General features: G+C 45.2%; 1 protein-coding gene across 2 annotated transcripts in view; it reads right to left on the reverse strand.

Annotated features, from left to right (window-relative positions):
- Positions 1-14,596: 14,596 nt before the first annotated feature.
- The window catches only part of LOC119406252 (uncharacterized), a 73,268-nt gene continuing 63,262 nt past the window's right edge, over positions 14,597-24,602 (reverse strand). For both annotated transcript variants that reach the window (XM_037672984.2, XM_037672982.2), the window contains 2 exons: positions 16,130-16,240; positions 14,597-14,902 (listed from right to left, as the gene is read on the reverse strand). In XM_037672984.2, the coding sequence (XP_037528912.1) occupies positions 14,635-14,902; positions 16,130-16,240 (379 nt within the window). In that variant the 3' untranslated portion in view covers positions 14,597-14,634. The remainder of the gene's footprint in view (positions 14,903-16,129; positions 16,241-24,602) is intronic.

Here is a 24,602-nt window from a genome sequence, read left to right on the forward strand (position 1 = left end):
ATGATGATGATGATGATGATGAATGCATAGTGGGTACTTCACCGATCCACAAAAGGAAGAAGTATGGCATAGTGGGCACTTGGCAACTGTACTTGCCGTAGGCATTGTAGGATAGTTTGAAATGGCTAATATCACACGTGCAGGCGTTCCTTTTCTTGGACATGGTTGAGGTGTCCACCGACAAGTGAAGTGAGGAGGCGATGCGAACAAGGCCCGATTACGCTATCGTGTTCTACTCTTGAGACGAAGCTCAAGTGTCCTCCAACTTATTCCTTGTTTGCTGTCAAACAGTTTATTCATTTTTTTTTTTTAACTTGTACCACAATTAAGCTGTGTAATGCCCAAGTGGTTGCACAATGCAGCCCAAATAAAATGCCTTCAGCCGTTAGCCACATTAGCTTCCCAAGTGAAGAAAACAGCACAAACGCTGAGACCCATTATAGTTGGGTACAACTTGAGAAGTTGGTCGCATTTGCTCCTCAAAGGCGCATTGCGTGCTGCACCAATGGACACCATGAGCCGGATCACTGGTGGCCCCTTTCGTAGAGCATTGCCGAATGCGTGATCGACACTATTTCTTTAGTCACAGCGCCAATCCACAGCCGTGCTTCGGTCATCTGGGCTCTCCAGACTTCTCAAGTTGTACCCGGCTATAGGCTGTAAGAGTTACTGAAAACAAATACTTTTCGGTGGTACAAGTTACTGCATCTTGGTTAGTACATTTTAAAGGTGATTAATTATTTGCATTGTTTGGAGAAATGTGTGCATCAAAAAAGAAACAATTCCTGTCCCTCTTGAGTATGTTTTTTTATATTATTGGGACACTTTCTTGATATGGACGTGCCACAGATATTTTCACGCTTCACTGTGCTTTTCTCAAAATGCCAAGTGACAGCAGAGAGAACAAGTGCAGCAATTTCAGGAACATTTGAAACAACAATACATGCAATTGTGGCCTTATGCACACAGCACCAAAATGCACTACTCCAGCTTGGAGCGATACAAAATAACGCAGTTGCATTACAGAACATACGAGTGCACATTTTTAAATTGAGGTAAACTTCAGTCATGGGCACGTTACCAGTAAAAAGTAACAGTGTTACAGTTACAGTTACCTAAGCCAAAAAAGTAACTCTGTTACAGTTACAGTTACAGAGTTTCCAAAAGTAACCTGTTACAGTTACTCCAAAAAAGTAACGTCGTTACTTTTTCGTGACTGTACAAATTATGTAATAGATCACAAACCAAATGATAGGATTTATTTAATGAAAACATAAGAAGGTATGCGCGAGTAGTCAAAATTGCACGTGGTAAAACCCTAGAGGAAGAAAACCTAAATGATGGCCTAACATCAGCCTTCTTTGTGTACGCCTCATTTTGCTGCAGCAATTTATTTGTTCATGGACTGTTGGTGAAAATGGACTTTATTTGCAAATAATAATAATAAACATCCTTGGACACTACAAGTGGAAGCGTAGTTGATGCACTGGAATGACAGCGTTATCCTACGACGTGCAGCGATACCCATAAGTGCATGCGAAGAGGAACGGGGAGTGCTTCATGAGTGAAGACAACGTCCATGGTGTCTATTTCCTATGTTTCAAGGTGTATCAGACCCTGTTTGGAGGGCTCTGCGTCCGCTGGGCGCAAAGCTCTCCTTGGAACATGTGTTCGTGAAAGTCTACAAGCACGATGCGGGGATTTCGACGTGACTTAACATCGGCGAAACGGGCAGGAAAGGATCGACGAACGGGACATTGCTAAAGCAACTCATGCAACGCGTTTTAAGACTGAGCTTGTTGAACACTGCTGGGCAACTGGACATAGCTTTGGCCTAAACAATTCGATGACGCTGGCTCGCGAACGAAGTTGGGAGGCGAGACAAAACTGCGAGTTCCAAAGAGGTTTTAAAAAAAAATTATTCGCTAGTTCACGGTATATTTCTGGCTCTCGACCATTTTGCGCTCTGCTGCTTTCTAGCCGCCTGTCAAATACAATTTAGCTCGGAGCCTCAGATGAAGGAGACTTTAAACATGGCATCCTAACGATTCACCGGTACACAAAGAGCAGAGCTAGCAGGTGAAGTGACGAAAAGGATATATATGTCGAAAAAAAAAAAGACGGACGTGAACTTCCCTTCCAAATTGCGAGGGGAGCGGTGCTGTGGAAAGGTGAAAGGTGGAGAGGAAATGGGAAAGTAACTGTAACGCTATTTCCAGTTATAGTTACTCTGTAAAAAAGTAACAGTGTTACAGTTACCAGTTCCTCTAACTTAAAAGTAACTAGTTACAGTTGGGTGTGTCCAGATAAGATCGAACACGAGGTCCCGGTCACCATTCCCGATTTTGATGAAATTTACTGTACGTCTAGGCATTACACCCAGAACAATGGTTTCGCAGTTAGTTTTGCGAAGAAAAATTTTGTTCGCCTGAAAAAAAAATACAAATTCTGGCCGCAAAAAAACACTTTTCCGCCAATTTCGCGATTTCTGAATTTTGAGCGCACCTAGGGAAAAAACGGTGCACTTCTTCGTCACAATATTTATCCCCCTTAAAGAACAAGTGAAATACAATCTTATGAGTCTTTTATTTCCCTTACTTGTCGAAGCGCTTTTGAAGGAAAAAATCACAAACCTGGCAAATCGCACAAAATACCTGTATTTCGGGAATTTATTGCTGCAAGCAAGTTAAAGTGAGGGTAATAAAGATCGGTACATATTAACTTTGATACTTTCGCTCTCTTTAAAATTAATTTGCGTGGTTATATCGCGCTCCGTTTTACTCGATAAGTGGGCTGAAACGTAGTGATTTACCAAAAACGCCGAACTTTGAAAATGATTTTCTCAAAAAGGCCATTTTTAATTTTTTTTTAAATCCCTCTGTTTGAAGTCAAGGACGTCGTCTACCGTTCTGCAGAAAAAAACATTGCATTATTTTGGTTGCTAACAAGTTATGGTGCGTCGAATGTGATCATGCCAGCCTAGCGGCCGCGTCGTTCGTTATGTGCTGAAACTCGGATGTAAGTTGCTAAAAATACTCGTACGTGACATAATCACAAATCAGCAGCTCCGCACCAACAAATACGCAGCCAGGTGTCATGGTTCAGCAAGCTTTGTCTTGCGATCAGCCGCTTGAGAAGCCCGCAGCAGCGGCCGCTCGATGCTGCGGGCACTCACATTATATGAGTGCCGCTTCGACTGCGGATGAGCTCCGCTTGGGCGCCAAACTACGCTCAGAGGACAAACGAGAGAAGGAATGCATCACTGTGAAAGTTGAAGGCCGTTAGGTGCCAACAAATATCATAATATGCAACGAAAACTCTGCCGGCAATTTCCCAGTGAGCGCCTTCAATACAGCACACATATATTTTTTTTTCCCTCCGCGTTCTGGGTATGATGATTGAGTCAAACGGTTCAAATAACCAGACTGTACTGAAGCTTACAAGGAAAACAGACAACGCCCTGAGGTTGATAAGAAGGGTTGCTAACCGGCAGCAAGGACTATGCGAGGACAACCTCATCAGGTTGGTGCATGCTTTCGTGATGTGTCACGTCACCTACGTAGCGGCAATGCACAACTGGCAGAGGTCGGAGCGGGACAAATTGAACACGTTGATAAGAAAAGCGGTGAAGAGAGCCCTCGGGCTTCCCATGTATACGTGCACGGAGAGGCTGCTTCACCTCGGCGTGCACAACACGCTGGAAGAGATAGCTGAGTCACAAGAGAGGGCGCAGTTCACGAGACTTTCTACCACCAGTGCCGGGAGAAACATCCTGAAAGAGCTTGGAGTTCACCCGACAGAAATCGATACCCGCTACTGCAGCGTTCCTCGAGAACAAAGAGAGCGTATTACCGTGGCACCCATACCTCGGAATGTTCACCCTGAATACAATGTAGGCAGACGACGGGCTAGGGCTAAAGCCCTCCTGGAGAGTGCCCATGCACATGCCCGGAGTTGCTGTTTCGTTGACGCTGCACGGTACCCAAACGGAAAAGCATTCGTTGCAGTCACTGTTGATCAAGATGGCATTATTACAAACTCCTCGTCGGTCCGGACCACAACGGCTGAGGTTGCCGAACAGGTCGCAATAGCCTTGGCCCTGCTAGACGACGGGAGAACAACAATATACAGTGACTCGAGATCAGCAGTTCGAGCATTCGGTAGGGGCACCATCTCAGAATCAGCCTTGCGGATCCTGCGAAATAAGGAGGTACAACAACACACAATCGTCTGGTTCCCAGCTCACATGGGACAGATCAAGGGCGCTCCGTCCAACCTCAACGAGAAGGCCCATAGAGCTGCGCGAGGAGTCGTCGACCGCGTAGCTACTGAACGGCATGACGATGAGGTTGTTGACAACAAAGATCCCCCAACGACGTACAATGAACTTTGCAAGAACTTTTATCTGAGGAGGCGAAAGTATCCGCCACCGCACAGTAAACTGAACAGGCCTCAGGCATTGACGCTCAGACTCCTGCAGGTCGGGGCATATCCCAGTCCCGCACTCTTGCACAAAATTTACCCAGAAATTCAGACGTCAAACACGTGCGCGCTTTGCTCAGACTTTGCCAGCTTAGATCATATGCTCTGGCGGTGCCCTGCGTTACGGGTTCAAAACGTTACATCGTCAAAGTGGGATGCTGCGCTACGCAGTACGGATTTCAGGACGCAGCTATGGGCAGTCCAACGGGCCCACGACGTGGCGGACAGGTTAGGCCTATCTGTCCCGACGTGGGAGCGGCCCGCTACGTGCTAGTTCACGCCCCGACGGACCTAAATAAAGTTTTTCCATACCATACCATACCATACCTGCTGTTTTGCCCGAAGCCGCAAAATATCGTGTAAACGCTCGACTTGCGTTGTATATTCTATCTGCGGACGCACAACAATACAGTATTGTAAAAGCGGTTCTTTAATAAAGCAAAGGAATTGGACACACTTCTTTTCACAACCGGCTGACAAGTGTTCTGCCACGAGATGAAGAACTGCAGTTTGAGTTGTTCGACCATCGGAAGCACGTATGACAGTTTTCTTTAGATGTCAATGGCTTTCTTTTGTGTCATATGTTGCTCATAGAATGAACCTAATTATCTTTAGGCTATCAGAAGAGAGAAAGCAACACATGAGCGCACTACTGGAGGCGCTCACTGGGAAATTGCCGGCAGAGTTTTCGTTGCATATTATGACATTTGTTGGCACTTAACGGCCTTCAACTTTCACAGTGATGCATTCCTTCTCTCGTTTGTCCTCTGAGCGTAGTTTGGCGCCCAAGCGGAGCTCATCCGCAGTCAAAGCGGCACTCATATAATGTGAGTGCCCGCAGCATCGAGCGGCCGCTGCTGCGGGCTTCTCAAGCGGCTGATCGCAAGACAAAGCTTGCTGAACCATGACACCTGGCTGCGTATTTGTTGGCGTGGAGCTGCTGATTTGTGATTATGTCATGTACAAGTATTTTTAGCAACTTATATCACAGTTTCAGCACATAACGAACGACGCGGCCGCTAGGCTGCCATGGTCACATTCGACTCACTATAACTTGTAAGCAACCAAAATAATGCAATGTGTTTTTCTGCAGATTTGTAGATGACGTCCTTGACTTCAATCAGAGGGATTTAAAAAAAATTAAAAATGGCCTTTTTGAGAAAATCATTTTCAAAATTCGGCGTTTTTGGTAAATCACTCACGTTTCAGCCCACTTATCGAGTGAAACAGAACGCGATAAAACCATGCAAGTTATTTTAATAGAGAGCGAAAGTATCAAAGTTAATATGTACCGAGTTTTGTTATCCTGACTTTAACTTGCATGCAGCAATAAATTCCCGAAATAAAGGTATTTTGTGCAATTCGCCAAGTTTGTGATTTTTTTCTTCAAAAGGGCTTCGACAAGCAAGGGAAATAAAAAACTCGTGAGATGGTATTTCACTTTTTCTTTAAGGGGAATAAATATTGTGGCGAAGAAGTGCACCGTTTTTTCCCTAGGTGCGCTCAAAATTCAGAAATCGCGAAATTGGCGGAAAAGTGTTTTTTGCGGTCAAAATTTGTATTTTTTTTTCAGGCGAACAAAATTTTTTTTCGCGGAACTAACTGCGAAACCGTTGTTCCGGGTGTAATGCCTAGACCTACAGTAAATTTCATCAAAATCAGGAATGGTGACCGGGACCTCGTGTTCGATCTTATCTGGACACACCCAGTTAAAGTTACTGAAAAAGGTAACTAGTTACCGGTAACGCGTTACTAGTAACTAGTTACTGCCCAAGACTGGTAAACTTTGACTTTATTATCAATACAACTAGATCAGCAGCACAAAATACAGTAGACTCTCAGTAAACGGAAATCTCTTAAACGGAACTGCTGCTGCTCCTGATGTGATCGGTTTCGTAGTTGGATTCTGCACCCCTGCTCCTCTCTCAGTAAACGGAGCTCTTCCTAAACGGAACACATTTTCCTGGTCCCTTCAGGTTCCGCTTAATGAGAGTCTACTGTGGTGTCTTTAGGAAAGTGGGCTTAAGTGAGCTGGTGGCATTTTAAAAAAAGTAAATGTTTAGAGCCTATGCAAGCACATTTTTCTCTTAGGCCCACGGAAAATGCGTTACAAGGGTTTTCACAATTGCAGAACTTGGTAGACTGTCATGTCATGTCACGATACCATCATAAACTCATTTCGTCCAGGTCTAAATTTGGAGATGTCAACTTAGCTATATTAATTATTGCATCCACTGAATTGTGGTAATTACGAAGTTTTATGTGTTCCCGCACTCCGTGCGCCACGGCAGCAAGGATCACCAGTTGAAGCAATATATATTAGACAACTACACTATGTAAGGTTCATAGCTTTATTGGCTGTACGTGCTGCAGAAAACATCATTTATACGTTCACAAAGATGCTGCTGCTTTAAAGCTAGAATATGAATTTACGAAAGTGCTACAAAATTGTAATGTCACTAGAGAGTCAGGATCTAGTATATATTCTAAGATCAGACCAAGTTTAACTACTACATTGTTCCTTGACATCGGTTCACTCCTGTTCGGCTCTAGTGGCATTTGGTTCTCTTGCCACCTACACATTCTGCATGGTCCTCGGAGGCCAAACTGCCACTCGAAAAAAGTAGTTGAAGATTTCACAAATTCACAAGAAAGATATTGCCTCAAAATAGGACAGCAGATGACCTGTGCTGACTGTACTGCATCCAAAACCCCAGAGAATGCAGGCTACCACGAAGTTGCATAGGAGTTATACCGCGAGTGATTTACACAACCTCTAAACAGGAAGTGAAATTTTTCTTGCCTGCGCTTAAAAAATACACTCTTTCTGTCGTTTTTGTTTGCAACTGTTTGAATAGTAAACACAAGCATGCCATTCGCAAAACTTACTCGTGAAAAATTTTCAACTCTAAGAAGGCAAACACAGCACTACCTAGTGCCCACAATGTATATCTTCTTCTACATGCATTTTCAGTGCCCATACACAGATGCACTGGATGCTGTTTTTATATCTGCAAAGCAAGCAGCAGCAGCTTAATTATCATTTGTTTGCTGTTATCGAATTCCTGTATAATGTTCCAATAAAACTTAATAATAACTTGTGGGGCTCTACATGCCAAAAGCACAATATGATTATGAGGAGTACTCTAGTGGAGGGTTCTGGAAATTTCAACCACCGGGGGCACCTAAGTCTCAGTACACAGGCCTCTAGCATGTTGCCTCTATCAAGATGTGACTGCCGCGGCCGGGATCGAACCCGCGACCTTTTAGTCAGCAGTCAAGTCCAATAAAATTTAAACAAAAGCTTTAGCATTCAGACATGGCACACCATGTGCCTAGAACACACACGACTAATAACATAGTCTCTGGCCTAGTATGCGATGTCCGTCTCACATCCTTGAAAGGCCCAGCTTGGACCTCCCTGGGACATATATCAATGCTTCACATGGGAGGCTCCCTAGATTTGTTTTGCACATCCCTAGAACCTCCTTAACACTTTTCAAGCGACATCTATAAAACATTCTTCGGATTGACTTGTGCTGCAATGAGCCACTGAGACGGTTGTAGGGTTTGTGCTATTGAAACTCGATTTGATGACGTGGAACCGCTCTCGATGCAATAGCTTGATATTGTGTGACATTAATGATACTAACAAATCTGAATCAATCTGCACAGTCAGAAGATCTGGACTGTGTTCTGACCACTTGAATTTTTCCCTAAGAGTCAAATGAAATTGAGCGAGCCTTTGCCGATACATCCCCGATTGTAGCAGGCCGATTGTTGTCAACAAAGGAAGCCGTCCTGTTGAATGGCAGTAAGCTTAAAAGCACTCCTTACAGCATGGGTAAGGATTTTTCTAAGAAAGTGCAGAACATGCGTAGGCACCTCGTCGCTCTTGCAGGAGTCTCGCTGGAAAACACTGTTGATTGGCTGAAAGGGCTCTGTCTCTGGTAAAGCATCACAATCTGCTAAAGCCATCAGCAACAAGTACCTGCACCTCGAGTGTCTTTTTCAATCTGTCACTTTTTCCCGCATAAGAAGCTTTCCTTCAAAACAGGGACAATTAAGTAGCACACCTTGTATCTTCATCTGAGAGTGGCTTGTGCTAACTGAAACATGGCTTATCAATTATATCGCTAACAGTGAAGTTTTGAGTGCTCTGCTGAACCTTGAAGTTTTTCGCTAAGACAGGCTCGGGGCGGCGGTGTTCTCATGGCTATAACTGCTCATTTGCTCCGCTGTCCACGTGGTTACTAGATAACCCAGAGATTTTGTGGCTTATCTATCAAGCTAATCCACAGCAGTGTCTATCTTCCCCCAACAGTAATCCTGACCTTCCTCGTGAACTCAATAACATCTTGAACCATTTCACAAAAATATTCCCGAATGCATGCGTCCTGCTTTTTGAAGATATTAATTGCCCACATGTCAACTGGTCAAATTATTCTAGCACAGTTCTGAATAACAAAGGAGCTAAAGAATTCTTAGATCTCTGCCTTGATTTTAACTTCTTGCAGATGGTAACAGAGCCTGTGCCTGTGACTCAAAACATTGGTGACAATCTAGACATACTCGTCCTGAAAGCATGTCCTCCATTAGCTACGTACGCATTCACTAAGCAATCCATGCAGCTTTTTTTTTTTCACCTGTAATGCATCGTTCAATTCAGAAAAAAATCTGCCAATACGATAAAAGAAATTATGCCACGATAAGTAACGAATTTGTTGCATTTTACCAATCATTTGAAACTGGCTTATGAAATCACTCAATGGAAGAAAACTAGCTGCTCTTCCAAAATAAGATCACTAGCTTTGGTGATAGAGTGTGCACGGGCAGATTTCCCAGCCGAGCCCGCCAGGCCAGCGACCTTGTCGAAGGCCCGCCCGAGCCGACGGCAAGGGGCTGCGCGCCCGCCGGCCCGGCCCGACGTACGAAAACACAATCCCGGGCCCGGCCCGGCCCGGCTTTTTGAAGGTTCGACTGCGAAAACAAAACTCGGTTTCCGGTAATTTGGACATTTATTGAGATGTCAAATATGATCAAAACGACACACGACGAACAGTTCTTAACAGATTACGCATTACAAGTAGACGGCCTCATGCGAGCAAACAATAGAGTTCGCTCGCCAAAGCCGTACGTGTATGGGGTAGCCACATGCAAGCGTAGCTTGCACGAAGGCGATCAGTCGCTCGTCGCTGTCGCGTGCATTTTCACTCATATGGGATTTGGCCTTAAATCTAACGCGAACAGTCGCGTGGCGCCGTCACTAGCTCAGGTGATGTTACTTCTCTGTTTGTCGGGGTGCAACAGAGGCAGTGCTTTACCTGCTCCCCTTTTGTTTAAAGTAGCGAATGGAAAGCAAAAGCGGTAGAGGGCCTTCGCGGAAAAGGCGCTGTATGCGTGCTGGAAAACAATTCCAGGTCATTCTCTATATTTCGGGCTTCAGTCGGGCTTTGCGCCGGGCCCGAGCCCGGCCCGATAAAACTCCAAGTAGCCCGAGCCCGGCCCGGGCCCGAGGTTAAAATACGTCGGCCCGCCCGAGCCCGGCCCGCGGGCCGGGTCGGGCTCGGGCTTTCGGGCTACCCGGAGCCCGTGCACACCTCTATTGTGCACTTTATACCAACAATCTTACTCCTAATCGCAATAGACCATGGTTTTCAAATCCACTAACAAAAAAAAAAAAAAAACTCGAAGACAAAATAAGCACCTGTTTCGCTCTGCTAAACAGAGGCCAAGCTAGCTCCTGGGAAAATTATGAATCTAGACATGCCTATTTCCAGCAAGAGCCCATTTTTACAGTGAAAGCTGTTATCAGATCATTTCAACGGCCGTTTTACAGCGAAAGCTGTTATGAGATCACAAGGGCCGTTTTTGGCGCCGTAGTTGTCCGCCGCGCCGCCGCTGCCGCCAGTCTGCGTAACCACTATCGCTTGAAATAAGAAAAAAAAAAAACGAAATAAAGAAAAAATTTCTAGGATGGAACGAAGTTCGAACCTAGGCCCTCTGCATGGGATCCCAGTATTCTACCTCTGAGCCATGCCGGTGCTTGAGACTGCTTTGGAAAAAGACCCTATACAGGCTTCATGTCGGGAAGGAACCACATTAACATATGTAATGTAGCGTGGTAGAAGAGTGAAATAACACGCAGGCTTCACACGACGTGAGTTCTGTAACCAGGCCTCACACAATGCGAATTGCGCAACGAGCAGATTGTTGAATGCTTCCAACCCATTACAAAGGGCTCTGCCATAACTCTTCATCGTCATGAGGCAAAACATCAACAAAGTGCGCATAATATGCCTTACATGTTTTAGCGGGTACTACGGCTCTCCGTAGAATGACGAGAAATGGCATAGTGGCTGCTTCCCTACTTCACAGAAATTATGACGATTTATAGCGTAGTGGGTTCCTCGCAAGTGCACTTGTATTGTTGCCAAGGGAGCCCATAAGACCATGATTCATTTCCTCAGGGTCTCAATAAAGTTCTTCCCCCCTCTCTCTCTCTTTCTCACGTCAACGTATGTCATAGCATGGTGGGAGAGTGAAATAGCAACCGGGCGTCACACAATGCGAATTTCGTAACTAGTGAGCCGTTTAAAGCTTCCAACCCATTACAAAGGGCTGAGCCACAATTCTTCATCGTCAGCAGTCGTCACGTCAACAAAGTGCACATAATGCCTTACAGATGCGTAGCTGGTACCTCGCTTCTGCGCAGAATGACGAATAATGGCGTTGTAGGTGCTTCCCAACTTGACAAATATTGTGATTTATGGCGTAGTTGGTACTTTGCTAGTGTACTTGTATTAGTAGCCCCAAGACAGTTTACAACGGGCTCTAGAAATGCGGCTCTTCCAGCTTTCGCTGTGACTGTGCTGCGCTTTCCGCGCAGGCCTGGCGTTTTTTTTTATTGCGATAGCAATTATATGGACAGTTTCGGCTGGATTTTGCCGTCGCCGTCGCAGTCATACACCGTATATATATATATATATATATATATAAAAGCCCCAAAGAAAAATCGGAAAAAAATCACACCATCTCCCGCTAAACGGGACCATGAGGCGATGCGAAGCAGTGTTTCGGCATGTAGAGCCCGCGTTTCAGAGGTGGAGTGGTGATGGGGAAAGGGGAGAGTGGAAGTGGAGAGGGGGAAATGAGAGGGAGGGGAAGGGAAGGGGAGAGTTGATGTGGAGAGGGGGAGGAGGGAAGTGGAGAGGGGGAGGAGAAAGGGAAATGGAAGGGGAAGGGAAGGGGAGAGGTGATGTGGAGAGGGGGAGTGGAGAAGGATTGCGCATGCACAGTAAGGGTGGTCACGCCGCACACCACCACCACCACCGGATTGAACTCCGCTATAAGATGCTTCACATCTAAAATGGTTCCGAAGCGCGGAATCGAACCAGGGACCTCTTCGCAGCGAGTGGCGCTAACCACTACGCCACGAAACGCAGATCCTCTACGTAGCTAACGGCGAGCGTTATATACATACCCTTTACCGCTGGACGGACTCAGAGACGACAGGCGCTTATAAGCGTTCTTTCATTACCAGCGAGATGGCGCTAAGAGCGCGACGGGCGCATTTAAATGTCGTCAGCTCGCTCGCTCGCTTCTTACATTGAAACTACCAAAGTTAACCTGACATGACACCTGTATCGTAGAAGTACATACTATGTAGTGTTTAGTGGTTTTCTGTAAAATTGTATAGCCAGCATTTAAGGCGGAAAGTTGGGCTAGTTGGTAACGTGAATAATAGGACATGTTTACTAGCGAAAAAGACGAGGACGAGAAGAAGGAATACAGGACAACGCTAGACTTCAACTAAACTTTATTACACATAACATTCACCGATTGAAGAAGGTGGCAAAAAAATGCGGCGTTCACGTCGTGTTTACCGCGCCGAATAAGCTTGTACGTATGTGTGCGGCGGTGAACGGGCTAGGCCAAGACAAGGCTTGTAAAGTGAGTCACGCCACTCGTTTTGTTCCACGCAGAACTGCAGTGGTGTACAAGATCCCGCTGTCCTGTGGCCGGTGTTATGTAGGCCAAACCGGCCGTTGCATTAACGTAAGGCTGCGGGAGCACCGAGCGGCAGTGAAGGCGTTGGCCGGTGGTGGACACCTTGCCGACCATTGTAGATGTTCATGCTCTCCATACTATGAAAAAACGGCTGTGCTGCGCAGCTTCGCAACGCAGGGGGAGAGGGAAATTTTTGAAGCTTTGGTCATTAAAAAAGAAGCTGATGCTTGTGTCAGCAGTCCCTCTTTGGCTCTCTCTGACAAGGAACTTGGCTATCTGGAAAGAAACTGATAACTCTTCTGTGTTGATTAATTTTTTCGGTATTAACAAGACCTTTGCGCGCATGCGCTCGCCAAGTTGTCTATATATACCTGAATGTTATGTGTAATAAAGTTTAGTTGAAGTCTAGCGTTGTCCTGTATTCCTTCTTCTCGTCCTCGTCTTTTTCGCTAGTAAACATGTCCTAGTATAGCCAGCCCCACAATGAAAATTGACGTTGCACCAACATTACGCTTGCGTAGGGTGTTTGTTCCAAAGCAGTTTCCAGACCTGGCGTGGTATCTGTGGTAGAATACCTGACTGCCACGCAGAATGCTTGGGTTCTATTCCTGCTGGGATCCTAATTTTTATTCTTTGCATTCGACGGGTCAATGCTGCCGATGTCACTTTTTCTTAACACTCTCGCATTTAAATTACCAATGTCTGTTCTCGCGGTTCCTGGCCAGATATGAACTGTCAATCCCCTGTGGCGCATACCCGACACCGCCCCCCGTGGTAAACGGGTATGTGGCATATATGTCTGGAGGAAAAGGTTTGGCAACGTACACGACAGGATTTTCACGTTATTCATGTCATGACCAGACAGTGATATCTGTCAAATCCTCTTGCCCTCCCATACCAGTTTCGGTGTACACCAAGTAAAGGAGGCAATCACGAGAGCACCCAGACGTAGGCGGCTAGATAGATAGCTAGATAGATATATAGATAGATAAGGTACGCATTTGGGCTGGTTGATTCATGATTAACTGTAGAAAACAGCGCTAAAAGATGGGACGAAGAAAAGAGACAGACAACGGCGCTGACTAACAACCAAATGTGTTTTATTCTTCCAGTCTGCACGTATATACTCCGCCACAATCTCAAGGAAACAGAAAAGCAAAAAAAAAACAAAGAAAAAGATGATTAGCCTGAGCAGAGGCCAAAAAATGAGGACTGGACTGGAAGACAGGACTGAAAAATGCGGACTGGAAGAATAAAATACATTTGGTTGTTAGTCAGCGCCGTGGTTTGTCTCCTTTCTTCGTCCTGTCTTTTAGCGCTGTTTTCTACAGTTAATATAGATAGATACATAGACAGATAGATATATAGATAGATACGTAGAAAGAAACGCTCAAAGTGCCTTAGGTTCGCTAAGAAATGCTTCGCATTTAAAAACCATGGTTCGAGTCAGAATTGAATCCAGGCATTCTGTGTGGCTGTCAAGTATTCTACCACAAAGCCACACCAGTGCTTTAAACTACTTCGAAAAATGGCACTACACAAGCGGCATATGTTGGGGCAACGCCAACTATGGTTGCAGTCCTAGCTATCCGCTTTTATAACAGTGTCAAAAACATTACATATGCATGCCTATGACTCCACAAGTTACAGTCAAGCGTTGCACTAAGTCACCTCATATCGTCGTTTTGGGACGTTAAACCCCAACAATTATTATTATTATTAATTCACCGACGACCGGCACTTATGATAATCACACCATCGCACCGCGGCATGCACTTCATTGCAATAAAACTGACGTCTCTAAAATGAGTCGTGACGTTACGTTGAACCATGAGCTACTGTTTACACGCCAGTGTAGTCGACATGCCTGACAAGCCCCCGATATACGTACAACCACTCAATTACACAAGGACCATCGATCCAGCTCATAATGCTTGGCTCAAAACAAGAAATAAGACATGCTTCCTACGACTCGCTGACTGCTTCACATGAAATCGATTCCCACGATGTGTGGGATGTGCCGGAATTTTTTTTCATCACAGTAGCGCTACATGTGACAAACACACTGGGTCCATGCACACTTTTTTGTTTCGAAGTAGGTGATGCATTTGGAACAGCAACACTCGGAGCATTGTTTCGAAATCATTCTGTAAGGCCACATGGCACTTCGACAACTAGCTTTAGAATGGATGACATGAGACGTGCTTGCACCGCTGTATCCACCATGCGCAGTCTCTGGGCCACAAAGAGGCCAAAGTGTTCAAGCCCATCTTCGGCTGTCACAGGCAGTGGTGCTGCCGTCTGTGTGCGTGCATCACGCCGAAAGGTGTTACTGGCTTCACTTGGATGGTCAGTGGAAGCTGGATGTTGCTCGAATGACTCAACAGCATCCTTGAAGTCCTTGCACCGCCTGCAGTCCAGTTGCGCCACTGTCAGTCATGTCTGTCAAGAGAGGCTATGCATAATGCCACACAGCTTTTAATTCTGCCTTTGCTGGTGTTGTGCTGCTGAGGTCGTGGGTTTGAACACAGGGAGGATTCTCCATTGGGGGGGGGGGGGGGGGGGGGGCAAGTCCGACTGCAGCGTTCATCCTGATTGCACTAGTAGTCCTAGCACACATCTCGCCTCCTGTTGTCCACATCATGTTCTTTGTGCTTGTCTTATGTAAGAAATAATAAATTATACTCTTAGCAACGTGTCATACAAGGATATTATCATTATTTTGTTCTAACAACTTATTTTTGTAAAGAACCTAAAGCACGGGAAATGCAGCTGAGGAGGAAAGTATCACACAACAAGAGTGCTCGTGTTGTGTGGCACTTTTCTTTGCTTGTCTTTCCTGCACTCAAAGCTCCATATAAAAAATAAATCGTTGGCACAAATAATAAACACATAACATTGTATAACATGATGCAAAGAGTATAATTTATTATACATAATTTTATACCATGAAACAAGCACAAAGAAATTTCTAGTGGCATTGTTCAGGGAAAAGAGCAAAATATAACATTAATCTTGATAATTCCATATCTTTTTTTTTTTCGAATTGACGAGTAGATCAAGCTGTATGGCAAGTCCCAGCAAAGTAGTTCTGTTTGTTTGAATACACCATAATTCCAGTGAATTTAATTAAGATGACCCAGGGTTAAAACAATATCTCTAGCTCCAACAGACTATCTCTTGGCTTGTCCCTAACCCTTTGCCATAATGTGACTACTAGGCACATTGTTAAGACGAATCTAGGTCCCGCAAGCCTTTGCATCTGCCCCACATTACCAGCAAGATCGGGAGCTCCGACGAGTGACTGTGTATGGCACCCAAGGGCTGCTTCATTTTGCAGCCCCATACAATACACGCTAGCTGGCGGTGAGTAAGGTCCCTATATTTAAGATAGTAAGATAGAGGGACTTTAGCGGTGAGGCGTCAAGGGAGACACCTCCTCAATGCCCACAGCTGTGATGGCCTTACTGGTTCCACATGAAGTGAGCAAGACCTCGTTATTTCTTTGCGAAAGATGGCAGGGAACGTAGGGAGTACGGCAGCACCAGGGAAAATCAGGCTCTCAGTGCATCCTCGTGGAAAGACATAGACAATACAGCCCAAAAACACTGGACCCTGTCGAGGAACTGCAACCCACTTGTGGAAAAGTGCCCTGGCCATCGTTATGCTGCTCTGTAGTGATGCCAGCGTCTCCAAGTCTTCATGATCGGTGTCCACGTCTGGATCGTCCTCGCCACCAGAGGCCAGGCTGCAAATGTGCCTCATCACAAATTCTTCGCAAAGCAAAGTGTCTTTTTAAACACACAAAAGTGAGTGGTCGCTTTCAGTCAAAGCTCCAAAATGGACAGCAGACAAGCATTAACTAACTACAAATTTTACCTACTGACAGAGGGTCATTGCAAGCATGATAATTGATTACCTTTGTGTCCGACAAACCAGTTACATTAAGTTTATGATCGCAGCCATCAAATAAAGGCGATAGTTCTAAGGACCATGCTGGAAGACAAAATTGTGTGTATTCCATGCACTGTGGTATCGGTATAAGCGAAGATTTCTGTACTGTTTACATCGATGATACCTAATCGGTCGTGTCGATGCTTCAGTGCAAAGTGAGGCCGGGGACATGACCCTGTGTGCGCCGCTTGCAGTAAGTACACAGAAAACATGGTGAGGTATGTTTGCTCGATCTGTTTGAGAGAAGGTAATCACGATCACTATGTCTTACAGCATAACGCACTCTGGCAGAAATGTTAATTTGCTGGATGGCTGTTCATATAGTTTCGACATTACATGGGTATAACGCAACTCTGCACCTGCATGTCAGTTATTAACACAGATAAGTTCTTCCTAGCTAGAAGAAACATAGTGCACCTTACACTAACATACTCTTATTGTGTCCAGAACTGTTGCCATATCTAGAAGAAGCGTAGCCAGAAATTTTTTTCGGGGGGGGGGGGGGGGTTCAACCATCCTTTTTGTATGTTCGTGTGTGCGTTTGTATGTGTGCGTGTATATATGCACATGCAAAATCGAAAAATTTCGGGGGGCTTCAACTCCCCCCCCAACCTCCCCCCTCCTTGCTACGCCCTTGTCTAGAAGTAACCTTTCCTTTATCGTAGAGACCCAAAAGAAGTCATTGTTAGGTTGCTGGATGTACCCATCGCCACTCCATGCGTCCATCAGGTGCTGTTGTACAAAAATACATATTATTCATGTAAAAGAAGCCAGCAGAAACTTGTCAAAAGTGGTCTGTTTCTTTCTCATCATTGCCTAGAAGACATTTGTAAGATGAAATGGAAAAGTCAGCTGGCTCTTAAATTTCATCGTATGAACGTCTTCTAAGCATCTTAAAGCTTCTTTTACATGAATAATACGCACTTTTATACAGTGGTACGTAAAGAGCACCCGTCAAAAGACAAGAGAAAGTCACTGTCTTCTGACCAGATTTCCTGGACTATCTCAATGAAGTCCTGCATATCTGAAATGCACTTAAACCTTGATATAACGAACTTCACTAAAAATTTGAGGAGCCATTCCACTCCGTGAAAGTGGATGACCAGCGTTTATAACGAGGGGTGTGCAAATAGTGAAATTTCGTCTCGCATCGAATTCGAATCAAATAGTCCCGAATAGTGGCTAAAAATATCGAGTATCGAATACAAATGATGTTATTGAATATTGAAGGAAAGGAAAAAAGAAATGAAATATGTTCGTGTCCTCGAGCACATAACATAGTGAGTAACTGCTACCGAAAAAGTCCGTAAATAGGGGGTGGGTGCTCGAGCACCCACCCCCTGTTTACGGATTTTTTCATCGCAGCTTCCATCTTCCACTTCCTGCCGTTTTATTTGCTACCGAAAAACTGTCACACAACTGTCACGCAAAAAATTGTCCCGCAGAAACACAAGCTGTTCCACATGACCTGGCTTCATGCTCTCTCACAGTGATGTTACGGTGTTTCCTGCAGTTGAAAACATGCGCTCACTGGGCTACCCTTATTTATCTAACTTATTTACACGAAATGTCTCCGACCAGTTACGGCAAGACAAAGGAAAAATCGGGGACTCTACGGCATAGTGACAGTTTTATTATGCACTTGTTCAGGGTTTTTTTTTCTTTTTTAGGCTTTTATGGGGGCGCGGGCATGATTACAGAAGAGCCGCCATTCCAGTCAACAGCAGCACTCCTAACCTCCTAACAGCTAACAGAGGGGGTACAGTAGCTAGGTTTTTTTTTCCCCAATGGTTGCGCAATACGGCTCATCTGACAACGATAATGTTGTGCTTCATCATCTTGAGTGCTCAGAGCCCAAAAATCTTCAGGTCGCATTCACAGCAGGGTTTTAAGTGCACGCCGAAACAATGAGAGTTTCTGAACAAGTGGTGTGGTACGGCAATGGCAACTGCATAGCGTGAACAAATTTTCACATGTGGAGTCAATGACCGAGGGTTTCGCGGGCCTAAGTCGGGATGTTTTACGGTGCTTGCAGCGAAGTTGTGATAGGCTTGACAGTTTTCTCATGCGTTTCTTTTTATGTGCAGGAATGGCATCATCTCCTTTACATGCGCTCGCTTTTGAACCAGGATATCGGTGAAAGTTTTCACAACAAACCTACTATAACAACATTAACGTTAGTTTTAGCCACCCCGCCCTAAACAAGTAGCACCGTTGGCCTTTGTCGTGTTTTAGTTATTTGTCGTGTCGAATAATTTGAAACTTCGAATACTAGCTATTCGAAAGTCAAATCGAATTATTCCTTTAGGTATTAAATTCAAAACTCGAATATTCGCACACTTCTATTTATAAGCTTAGCTGATCACTGTTGTGCCAGAGCACCTGACCGAACGGGGAGCCAGAGCACCTGACCGAACGGGGAGACAACACCTGCGGCCGGCGGATGGTCAGGGGACTAGAAGAACGTCAACACCTGCGGCCGGCGGATGGTCAGGAGGCTAGAAGAACGTCAACACCTGCGGCCGGCGGACGGGTCAAGAGATTGGAAGAACGTCAACACCTGGGACCAAAGAGCCACCCTGTCAACAATGGACTGGTCCCCTATTTAAGACCGGCCTGGTCCGTTGTTAGAGAGACGCCCCAGCCGACTTGGTCGTGCTGGCAGGCTCTGTCCTGCTATAAACTGCGATAACCTGCTATAACCTGCTATTACCTGCTATTACCTGCTATTCCTGCTATAAACGTTGTTAAGTTTTGGTAAACGTTTTGCCTCTTTGATCTGCCCACAGCGATAGTCCGACATTTCCGGCATCATCGGCTCGCCAGCCTCCCGGCTCTCATCGTCGCGAAACCCCCAATCCTAACATCACACACCCTGCAACTAAATCCAAAATCCGGAAAGTCCCCTTTGAATGCTCCTTATCTTTCCATTTGAGCAGCTCGAGTCTTTTTGCCATGACATGCATCGTGTCGTCAGGCTTGTCGCATGCACTTGGCGTTTCGTGCACGATATAATTGGTGTTTGATGCCCTTCTCTTTTAGTGGACCAGTGGTGAGTAGTAAGGTTTGCCCAACTTCTGTGGCACATATTATGTGCGCTAGAGGTTTTTGAACACACAAGAAATGCACTAGCCAGCTTTGATGCAAGTTTTCTAGCAGGGGCGTAGCCAATGGGGGGGGAGGGGGCGTTGGAGGTTCAAATCCCCCCCCCCGAAAATTTTCAGTTTTGCTTGCGTATATATGCACGCACACATACAAACGCCCGCACGAACATACACAAAGTATGGCTGAACCCCCCCCCCCCCTCCCCCGAAAAAAATTTCTGGCTACGCCCGTTCCCTAGCATAACGAAGATTCACATTTTACAATTTGATGTCCCTAGAACAGCATGCATCTTGACCTCAATACGTATAACGAAGCGTGTTTATCCGCGATTTCAATAAAACTCCGCAGAAAAAGACCGAGGCAAAACTTGTGCTGGTGCCAATGGTCATATGCGGTTTTTGCGAATGCGTCTTCCAAATCGCGTGCAGAGGCAGACCTTCGGAGAGGCCGATTCGTGCTTGAAAGCCGCATCCTGCGTTTGTGGTGTCCTGATCTCTTTCTTGTGTCCGTGTTTGCACGCCCTGTCTCTTTTTAGAATGAATACGTACCAACTAGCTCAGCTCTCTGTTATTCTCCGCATCCTGTCGCGCACCAACTTTCTACGCAGCATAGTTCGCCCGATTTGGTGTTTTTGTTAACGTCCACTCAGCAAGCAGCACAAAGCTCCCACTTTCAAGCGAATCGCGACCGTTCGGGAAAGATCGCCCTTGTTTGGCGACACCGCCGAGAGCCCGAACTCTAAAGAATCACGATTAGAAAAAAACAGCGCGAAAACCACAGGACACACAGGAAGGGAACGCACACAGCTGTGTGCGTTCCCTTTTTGTGTGTCCTGTGGTTTTCTCGCCGTTTTTTCTAATCATGTACAACCAACAAGCCCAGCTCTCCACACTTTTGAATTTCTAAAGAATCACGTTGCCACAATGTTATCGAATGTTTTGCAACATCAGAGCAATGTTGTGAAATGTTGCCTAACCTGCTACAATGCAGCAATGTTGCACACGTTTACAGGCGCTGGTGAGGAAACATTGCACTCTTCTGTTGAAGCCACGCTGTCAAATGCTGGCCCATATTTTGCCGCATGGCTGCAACATCGCCGCCGCAGTCGCGGGTATTTACGATAAAGCGAGCGAGACTTATTTTTGTGGCATTCACACATTTGAAAATGTTTGTCAGCTGATTCTGCCCGCAATGAGATCGCATGCGTGAACGTGCACAACGTATTTTCAAAATAAGTTTCTGCACTTGTTAGCCGTACTTGCATAAATTATCCCATTTCCGTGCAGGCGCAGACAGGGTCACGCTGCACAACTGAAGGCGAAAGGAAAAACCTTTGCTGATCAGCAACAGCCCCGCAATCGCTACTGACATTTTCATTTCTTTTTTTTTTCTCTTTTTAATAGGCTTCGAGATTGTCACGTGACGCTCTCTCCTCCCCTCCATGACTTTTTCCCGCCGAAAGTGCAGGGTATCCGAAAGTTGTACGCGTTAACTTGGCCTTCACGGCGCTCAGCTGGAGTGTGTCCCACACGTTTGAAAAAGCTACGGTAAGCCTTCTTGTGAGCATCAATTAGTTTTCGGCTAGTGGTCACTCGCAGAATATTCTGTGGATTGCTACAGCCCCGGCGTCTCAGGTGCTGCTCGATACGAAGTTTGAAGTATGCGGAAGGCAAAAATGTCAGTTCCGAGCTCTTTAGCTGTGTCCATGACAACTCTCGCAGCAACAACCACTCGGCGGACGAAGAAAAGGGAGGAACTTCCTTCGTCGCTAGGATAAATTTTCCCGGTGCTCATGAATGCATTAATTTCCCGCCGATGAAACCGCGAATGAAGCTGTGTTGCGTTTTGAAAATAAGGAAGAGGGGAGCAGGACTTGCTGGATGTATCTCGCGTGTTCTGTCTCACCACAACTGAATGACTTCTCTATGAACATTCCCAAGCAATTGGTGAATCAATTCACTATATGTTAGTTAATTATAGCTTCGAATGGCACACTAAAGAAAATATTGGAAAAATTAAGCCCTTACTCGGCCAATCTCCTGCGCATTGGGTATGAGCCATGCTTGGAGGAAAAAAACAAAGTTCAATATGGGTTCTGCCAACTATTCAATTTCCTTCGGTGCAGAAAGAGGATACCAATGCCAGGAAATGTAGACTCGATAGTTTACACCTCACAAGAACTACAGGAATCATTAGATCAATTGCCTCTAGGATTAGAAAACAGGTTCGCAACGCAGCTTTCAAATTCTGTTTCTTCACCAGTATTCTCAGAATACTCCGAAGTATCGACTTCCGAATTAGATCAAGCCATGGAAAGATTGCCAAATGCTGCACCAGGTCCTGATGGAATAACAAACACAATGCTAAAGATACTGTACCAAGGATACCCGGATGATCTTTTAGGTTTGGTAAACTATTCCCTTAGAAAAGCATAGATACCTTATCCATGGAAGATTGCGAAAATTATACTATTGCTTAAGAAGCAAGGGGCAGGTTATAATCTCGATAGCATAAGACCAATAGCATTAACATCTAATGTAGTAAAACTTATTGAAAGGGTCCTCCATAGCCATATAATGAAATTTATTAACAATAAACAATTGTTGGGTTCTTGTCAAATAGGTTTTAGATCTGGCTATTCAATATGGCACGCGCACGTGGACCTAGAAAGCCGTATTCACATTGCCCGGAACAAAAAACAGTATGCGGCTTTAGTTACATTAGACATATGTAAAGCATACAATAGTGTATCTCATTTTAATTAATCAGTTGTGGAGTCACGGGTTTCCTGCTTATATAGTAGCATGGGTGACGGAATTTTTAAGTGGAAGAGAGTTTTACTGTTTTCAAGACGGCTTCTCTTCTTCTAAACACAAACAAACTCGGGGTGTACCTCAGGGGTCAGTACTATCCCGAGTTCTGTTTAACATCTCGATGAGTGCTATCCCCCTTCAGCCAGATGTGAAAACTTATGTTTATGCAATAGACATTGTTTTCTTTGCTATGGTCAATGACATTCATTGTATTTACAATACACTGCAAGCATACTTAAAGAAACTCGAAATTTGGGTAGATGGTTTACAGTTGATCCTGAATACTAAGAAGTATGCTATTATCGTTTTTACTGTTCAAGACCCTGTGCACATATCTATTAATTATAAGCTCCAACATATCCCGACAGTCGAATCATTAAAGTACCTTGGAGTTATTTATAATGAACATCCCAAATGGGGTCCTCATGAATACGTCGCGACAAAAGGAGTACGCGCTATGGGTGTTTTGCGCAGGGTGAGCATGCCGTAGATCCGGGATGAGAAGGGAGGCACCTTTGATGATATATAAAATGTATGTCCGGCCGGTGTTAGAATTTGGTTGTGTTCTATTTTCTGGTGCGCCAGCGTACAAGCATCGGCCGCTGGTTCTACTTAAGAGAGAAGCTTACGGCTGTGCTTATGCCTTCCTAACAGGGGCGTAGCCAAGGGGTGGGGGTTGGGGGTGTCCAAACCCCCCGAAATTTTTCAGTTTTGCTTGTGTATATATACACGCACACATACAAACGCACGCACGAACATACATAAAGTATGGTTGAACCCCCCCCCCCCGAAAAAAATTCCTGGCTACGCCATTGCTTCCTAAATATGCTGCAAATGCATTGTTATACCTAGAAGCACGCACGTCACCCCTTTTATGTCGATTTAATCTTCTAACGGTGCAAACTTTCTTAAGATTATATGAATCACCCTCTATCCGCGATCAGATAATTTTTATCTCGGATACTGACTTATTTTTTTCCGCGCCCTGGCCCAAATTGCATAAACCACAAATTATTATTACGATATCAATTATATGGACAGTCTCGGCTGGTTTTTGCCGTCGCCGTCGCCGCCGTCATGCTGCGTATATGTATAAGTATGTACATATACATCAATATCCCAAAGAAAAATAAATCAGAAAAATGCTTCCGAAGCGCGGAATCGAACCAACGACCTCTCAGTACGCAGCGCGGTGCGCTAAGCACTACTCCACAAAGCGCAGATCCCTCAGGTAGCTAACGGCGAGCGTTATATACACACCCTTGACCGTTTGCAGTCCTCCGAGACGGCATACGCTTATAAGCGTTCCTTCATTACCAGCGAGATGGCGCTAGGAGCGCGACGGGCGCACTTAAAGGCGTCGGCCAGCTCACTCGCTTCTAATATTTGCGCAGGGAGAACCTTGCCCTAGCCCTTTCGGCCCTGGCGTCCTATAAAAAGGACACGAAGAAAGATTGCCATAAATTGTGACATAAGTTACTAAAAAATTCAAAAGTGTGACTGTGGTATCCTCAGTACACCTGTGCTACCATAGGTAGTAGTAGTTGTTGTTGTTGTTGTCCTCTGTGCATGGCTCATACCCAATGCAGGGGATTGGCCGAGTAGTAGTCCGCAATGTTGAAAACAAGACGGCGGAAGGTGAAAAAGACGACAAACGGCGCAACCAAATTTTTTGATGACATTTTACTGAATAACTATTTTCTCTGTAGCTATCGCATTTTTCTCTGTTGTTTCTAACGTGCTTAACGGCCTATTTACAAACGGGGCCTTCCCTAACATTTCCGCTTAGGCCGCTGCAATGAAAAATCTTCATGTCCTAAATATAGGAGACCAGGGCTTAGTGGTTGTGAGATCTTTGAATGCATTGCATGATGACCCGGAGCCGTAGCGCTTGTGTCTGCTTCCAATTTCTTGCTATTCTCCTTGGGAAATCAGCCTGCATTTCTTGCTCATTTTCAAGGGGGTCCCAACAGCGAGATTGTGCATAATTGATCTGAATACGTTTGCTGCAGTGTAAGAATGGTGCATGAAAGGGCTTGAAGATAACGAGGATGAAGTGCAGTTCCATCAGCTTACTCATGCAGGCACGGGCGACAATAATTGCGGCGCGCCGAAGGAGGATTTGGCAACTTATTATGACATTAGATCTTTCAAGGCGTCCAATAATTAGATAATGGCCATTCAAGCGCATTGAAGAGCACTGTGTCACGACTGCAAAAACTTGCTTTTGGACCTTTG

Source organism: Rhipicephalus sanguineus, chromosome 10 (genome assembly GCF_013339695.2).
Source record: "Rhipicephalus sanguineus isolate Rsan-2018 chromosome 10, BIME_Rsan_1.4, whole genome shotgun sequence".
NCBI classification, from domain to species: domain Eukaryota; kingdom Metazoa; phylum Arthropoda; class Arachnida; order Ixodida; family Ixodidae; genus Rhipicephalus; species Rhipicephalus sanguineus.